This window comes from Etheostoma cragini, chromosome 16 (assembly GCF_013103735.1).
Source record: "Etheostoma cragini isolate CJK2018 chromosome 16, CSU_Ecrag_1.0, whole genome shotgun sequence".
Lineage (NCBI taxonomy): Eukaryota > Metazoa > Chordata > Actinopteri > Perciformes > Percidae > Etheostoma > Etheostoma cragini.
In genome coordinates, this window is record NC_048422.1 from 5,032,891 (window position 1) to 5,039,869 (window position 6,979).

Consider the following 6,979-nt stretch of genomic DNA (forward strand, 5'->3'; position numbering starts at 1 on the left):
TTTTTTGAATGATTTTATGCTTAAAATAGGATCTTACTCTTTAATAGAAAAGTAGTAGAAAATCAGTAGTCAGACACTTAAAATATTAATTTGAGCCTGTCAGCTTCAAAACGAGCACTTTTATGAACGTATACAAGCTGGACAATTGCCCCATTAACTTAGATGGTAGCTTGTTTCACTGACTGCGAGCAGCAGCAATCTCACATCGTACTAGATCACCATCAAAGGTTGTTGTTTAATCAGTCACTTAGACACAAAAAAAGTTGAAGTTACCCTTTAACAACCCCCACACATAAAACATCCCCCATAAAATAAGCTTGTCTTTTCACAGATGTGGCTCCATGCAGCTCCAACGGTCACCAGACAGTCCACAGCAAAGACTCTGAGCCCCTGCTGTCCTCGAAGATTTTCCTCAATTTTAAATTTGACAGAGAAGCTATCATGAAATGTTTTGACTACTGACATGGCTGATGAACCGCTGGAAGAGAATCAAACTAGAGGCTAATTTATGCTTCTGCTTTAAAATGATGCCAGGGGTACGTATGTAGGTACGTGGAGATTTAGACCCTACGCCGTAGCCTGACGTGCACCTCTCAAAAATGTATCTACATGTCGCCGGGACGCTCGGACTTGTCTTGGTAGCGTTGCATTCCTTTCCCACCCCGACTCATTTCCTGGTTCTCTTTCTCCATAAACAACATGAAATCAAAGAGAGGGTTAACTTCTCTTGCTACAGATTTTTCACCGTGGACAGAAAGAACAGCAGAGACACTTTGTATCTCTTACCATGACTCTATGCCTCCAGAGTTGGTACTCGCTCCACACACACACACACACACACACACACACACACACACACACACACACACACACACACACACACACACACACACACACACACACATACATACACATACATACACATACAAACACATACAAACTCCACAGACACACACACATACATACACATACAAACTCCACAGACACACACACATACACACTCCACAGACACACACACACACACATGCTGGCCCTGCTATTCTCTTAAAGAAATTGATGCACACACACCAATGCACAGGTATAAACTTCAGGCCACTTATGCTGCGGCGCAAGCTCGGCGTGGAGCCTCCGTGGAAGCATAAATCCCAATTATGACCTTTTTACCTTTACAGTCTAGCCAATGGATGTTACTAAACATGCCCTTTTTCTTCTGCCTTACTTTTTATAAGTACACAATTACAGTGGGGAGTTGCCTATTTCTCATTGAACACATTCAATAAGCTTTACTATTGACATTTGCCTTTGCCGCCCAACATACACTGCAGGGTTTTCAATCTGTCCGACCTTTAGGTTTAACTTATACATCTTTTGAATATGTAAATCCATGATTCAATCTGCAGGAGACAACACATTAGTCTTTTAAATGCAAAGGATTAACATTTTTGAGAAGAAAAATGGATTTTAAGCACATATTGTATGAGGTGTCAGTGAAATCAGCTGTGATATCTTAGTGAATTTGGCCAGTAAATCCGATTTATCATGTTATATATTGCTTTTAAGATGTAATCATTTAGGTTCATTCAGTTTGAAAACTGAGTCGCAAAAAACGTTTTTGATATAGAAGAAAGTTAGAGATTAATAGTGTTATTGGCTGTAATACCAATATCCCTTAAGATTTTATCTGGGAATGTAGAATGTAGTGGAATATTGACTTCTGGTCTTGGGAGTTTGTCTTTTCAAGTTGATGTCACATTAAATTCATGTTACTTTGTTGTTGATATGGAATTCTATGGCTGCCAATATTAAGATTAAATCATTAGATCAAACTAATGTTTGTCAATCCATAATTTAGGCCAGAATAATGACAAATTAAAATGAAAATTCCATTGACGGTTAATAGTCAGTAAACTCCACTGTACATCACTGATACAATGGCATGATGCTAATAATTATTGAACAAAATTGGTTGACAGTGTGCAACCTATTTGGATTTAAATAATGTCCTTTTTAGTCACCAATGAAAAAAAATTTCCATAATGGCGTGAATTTGTCTTTTACCATTTTGCAATTTACCCTAACAATGGCCACCTTCCAGAGGGGAAATCCATTTCACCAGACATTAGATAATCTCAATTGAAATGCAAATAGAAGCGCCTCGTTTGCAATTTTAGTTTCACCTTATATTTTGAGAATACAAAGTCAATTTCCCATTCAGTTTAATTATCGTCGCGGGGTAGTGCTCAAGAGCCCACTGAAACCACGGTCAAAGTTAGTCATTTCATTCTGGCAGTAATTGTGCATTTTACATTATATGGAAATTTTATTTTAACATTTTAATGTTGTCGTACATTATGCATACAGAAGAGGAAAACTACATTGGGGGCGGGGGGGGGGGGGGGGTTATTTTAACATTTCTAGCCACAGGCTTCCATTCATTGGCTTCCATTCATTGTTTTTTGCCTTAGAATGTTCCACATCTCATTTACATGTCTGGTTATAACAACAAACAAAGTTATTTTTTCTCAAGGTAATATCAAATACACGCATACAAATGAGATGACTAAATCTGGATGTGAAATCTCCCTTTGTGATTCTCAGCGGGGTTTCTTGGTTGTTGATTGTACAGATGGTGATCTTAAATTGTACTTTGGCTTCAATGGTGTTTTGACTTACAAATGTGAATATTAATAAAGTATGTTCTGTTGAAGTTTCTCCCGGAGAAAGGCTCACCTTTTTCAGCTTAGAGTACATTGATGGTTTCCTAAGTCTAGTAGATTTGTAAATGTGTTTTCTATATATTGAATATAAAATGTAGGCTATTGCTGACATTACCCACAGACATGGAAGCAGGGGGACGTTCTACAGAAGTCAATGTTTGTCTTGTTTGGTAGCCTACATGTTTTAAAGAAAGGACACACACATTAGCTTCTGATGATCGTTACAGGACCCCTTCATTATTTCTACATTAAATGTTAAAAACAAATTCACAGGTTATACTCAATTATTAAAATGATTTGTAAACGTAAGGTTTAATAAATGGCATACAATTATACATACAGGATGGTTATATTCGATTGTGCTTTTATTTTGAAGTCCTAATTTCATAAAATAACTAATTGACACTGTTTAGACTATTCATCGTTGAAGGATTTTTGTCTCATATTGTCGGACGTGTACAGCTGGCGATGCTGACTTTGACGACTTTAATTAGTAATTTATCTGCGTTCTCACGATTTATTTGCTGTGGCAGATAGTTATACAGATTTGGTCTGGCAATGTTGGGCTAAATCATACGCTCAATGACAGTGAAAAGTTACCTAGAATATACACTCGGTTCAAGAAATATGTAATCCAGAACCCCTTCTAGTTCAATGGGTTTAAAACAAATGAGTTGATATTAAACACTGCAATTCAAATGTTACAGATAATGTAATACTAATAATGTATTACTGAGTAACATCTTTTCACATCCACGTTAGCGTTGTCACAATGCGCTAAGTTTATTCTGAAGGAGTCGGACCGGATGAACTTTAGTTGTTGGCGGCACCATTGCGGAGTGCGGACGGAACCGAACGCAGGCGCAAAATACCAAAGCATAATACACGAGGAACCCTTCACTTCAATAGAGTAGCCACACTAATCTGACAGGATGCTTTTCGTTTGAAAGCCGAAGCTCTTCACTATTCAAGGTACAGTATTAACGTGACTTAGTTGTATGACGTCAAGCTGGCTAACGTTACAGTTTTCATATCCTAATGTGTCTCTCAAGCGTTCAGCTAGCTAACGTTAATTGTAACGTTAACTTAGCTAACTAAATTAGTTCTGTGTTTCGATAACGTTACCGGTGACATGACACGCACACACACACACACACACACACACACACACACAAGCCACTTGTTATAATGCTTAAGCTAATTTAACGAATCCTTTAACCTTTTAAATGTTTCTTGAGCTATCTTAGCTAACAAAAATGCTTTAGCTAGTCCAATATAAGTTCCGTTTACGTTACCTTGCTGCGTGAAATGACACCGAATTTATTTTGATTTTAAGTTAGCCAGAGTCTCACACGTAACGCAGACACATTCAGTAAATGTCATTTATGATATTTTTTTCTGTCAAGTCTCCGGTAAAAAGTAAAATACAGAACATCGACAATCATTTACCGAAGGTTACCAAAAGCATCCCCTTAAATTGCACCACTATATTTCACCAATATACAAATTAATAAATTCAAACCTTTCTCTTCTTGTCCTGATTCTGTTTCACACAGCAGCCGTGTTGGCCATCATCTGACCATCTTCAGATTGAGTCCAAGCCAATTAATGTTCCACACAGTCTGGTAAGAATGACTTCATGTACAGTTGCTTATATTCAATTCAATTTTATTTATAGTATCAATTCATAACAAAAATTATCTTGAGACACTTTACAGATAGAGTTGGTCTAGACCACACATTGAAATTTACAAGGACCCAACAGTTCTAGTAGTTTCCTCCAGAGCAAGCAACAATGTGACAGTGGCGAGGAAAAACTCTCTTTTAGGAAGGACCAGGGACAGACCCAGGCTCTTGGTAGGCGGTGTCTGACGGGCCGGTGTTGGGGTTGAAATGAAGAGTGGCAATAACAGTCACAATAAAAGATAATGGAACAGCTACTAAAAAAATAGTAGTTTGTAGTAGTTCATGGCAATGCGTGGCAGGATGTAACAGGGCATCGCAGGACATGTAGCAGGACCTTGGTGACAGCTGCAACCATGATTTTGGCGCCTCCCTGATCTAAGGAAACATGCTGGGGGGAAGAGAACATAAGGACTCCGGGGAATGACTCCCCAGAGCTAGGTTAGTTATAGGCATTTCTGGGACATGGATGCACACAAATGGAAAGATAAAGGAGAGAGGAGCTCAATGTATCAGAGGAGGTTCCCCGGCAGTCTACAGCATAACTAAGAGAGACATGGTAAAGAGAGGAGCCTGGTCGGGCTGAACTAGCCTGCCTCTCCCTAGTTTTATTATATGGTAGATGGAACTGACGACTGTGACAAGAAGCTGGTGGGTCGGGTTAGGTGGGCGCTGCGACTCCTCCCTCCATAACTATAAGCTGGATCAAAGAGGAGAGTTTTAAGTTTACTCTCAGTAGAGGAGCCTGATAGACCGAGGTTAATGCTTCTTTAAATAGCCACGTTGGGATGGGGTCTAAGAGACAGGTAGATGGCTTAAATTAAGAGACCTTTGACAATAATTGTTGAAGGTCTGTAGGACAGAAGCAGTCTGTCATGTCTTTTCCACCAAGGCGGTTCTGGTGCTGGTTCGGAGTCAGGGCCAGATATTGAACCGGTTCTTTGCTTTTCCAAACAAATAAACCTGGCTCTGGGCCAAGAAAACGGGTTCCAACTTGGCACCAATGTAGCGCTCGTCTAGAGATAAGAACCGGTTACGTCAGGTGCTGGGGGCGTGGTTATCATGACTTTCGAAAACAAAAACTTCGGGCCGCCATTTTTAAAACACCTATCAGCTGTTATCTATCGACAGCTGTTAATGTTAGCTTTGGCAATGGATGGGAAAGTAAAACAGCCGTGGTCTGTGGAGGAAACAAAGGGTCTGCTTGCTCTGTGGTCCTCCACAGAAATTCAAAATAAACTGGATGGAGCTGTACGGACGAAACCCGTCTTTGAAAAGCTTCAACATGAGATGTCTTTAGCGGGTTACCAGAGAAGTGTGGATTAGCTAATAAACAAAATTAAAAAATTAATTTTTTAGCTTGGACGAAGTGGTAGCGGCGGTCAGCAAAGAAGATCCCCATATTTTAACGTCCTCGACTCCATTCTGGGTGACCGACCGGCATGCCAAACCACCAGGGCACTTTACTCCGCCGCAGCCTTGTTAGAGGCGATGGTGAACGGAGAGGCAGACCATCCCAATGCTTCAGGTTGGTCTTAAAATGTTTCAATTTCAATTATGTATTTTTAACTGTGTTGCCAGCTAGCGTTATGTCTTGTTTCTATGTTATATTTGCATGGTTAACATTAGTTCGATGACGACAAGCAAAGTTTAGCAAGCAATCGCTAGCAAGCTTAGCTAGCTTGCAATCGTAGCTAAACGTTAACGGCGTATTAACGTTAGGCTACGGTTTGAAGCCCGTTTAACGGTCGGTAGCTAGTTAACGGTAGCAGATAAGCCCGTTGACAGCGACGTTATTGTTCATGTTCTGGCACAATGTTTCTGATCGTAGTAGTAGTAGCTAGAAGTCTTATAGTGACTGAAAGTGTGATGTGAGATGCTGAAGAAAAACTACAGGCTGGTTAAAAATAACGTTAATTCTATTAGTCTATCCCTCAGATTTTGATTTGACCGTTATTCACCAACTAAATGTCCTGCTTGTGCAACACTTTTAGTCAGCAGGGAGGTTTGCTCACTGATAACATAATAAATACATCACGGGACGATTACGGGAGCAAACACACAACCGTTTTTATTTACTGTTATGGCGAATTTGAAGATTTTTTTTTTTTTAAATTGACACTTAACAGTAGAGGTCTTACTGTGTATTTTCTGTCTTGAATGAGCTTTATAAAGTAAACATGCTCCCTGTGTTGGTTGTTTATAGAGTTGTCTGTTAATGGTGAGGATGATGATCACACAGAGCTACCACAATCACCACCACCACCACAGGACGGCAGCGCTCCGCTACCATCTGCCTCCGTGTCATCATGCCAAGCCAGACGAGGTAAGCTATTTTGTGCTGTGTATTAAGCGTTTCCTTAATGTTTACATGTTCTACTTTTTACTCATAGGTTCCATTTTGTCCAACAAGCATTTAACCTTGCCTTTTTAAATTGTCAGTGTGTCCTATTAAAACCATAGGTAGATCCACTATGGTCAGCATGCAGGCGCTTGGATTAGTTGCAGTTAGATTAAATGATGGCAGCCAATAGAAAACCAACTGGAGCTTATCTGCAGTGATGTGTGGACTTGTACTA

The 6,979-nt window shown here is 39.7% G+C and overlaps 2 protein-coding genes across 6 annotated transcripts in view; both read left to right on the plus strand.

The window, feature by feature from the left end:
* The window catches only part of dcp2 (decapping mRNA 2), a 10,821-nt gene extending 10,227 nt beyond the window's left edge, over positions 1-594 (plus strand). For both annotated transcript variants that reach the window (XM_034895532.1, XM_034895533.1), the window contains exon 11: positions 332-594. In XM_034895532.1, the coding sequence (XP_034751423.1) occupies positions 332-462 (131 nt within the window). In that variant the 3' untranslated portion in view covers positions 463-594. The remainder of the gene's footprint in view (positions 1-331) is intronic.
* A 2,919-nt stretch (positions 595-3,513) lies between these two features.
* Positions 3,514-6,979, plus strand: part of LOC117958841 (3'-5' RNA helicase YTHDC2) — a 70,587-nt gene continuing 67,121 nt past the window's right edge. The window contains exons 1-2 of one of the 4 annotated variants that reach the window (XM_034895503.1): positions 3,514-3,689; positions 4,277-4,342. The gene's annotated coding sequence lies outside the window, so the exon portion shown is untranslated. Of the gene's footprint in view, positions 3,690-4,273; positions 4,343-6,979 lie in introns of all 4 variants that reach the window. The other 3 variants (XR_004659804.1, XM_034895502.1, XM_034895504.1) reach the window with 3 other exon arrangements.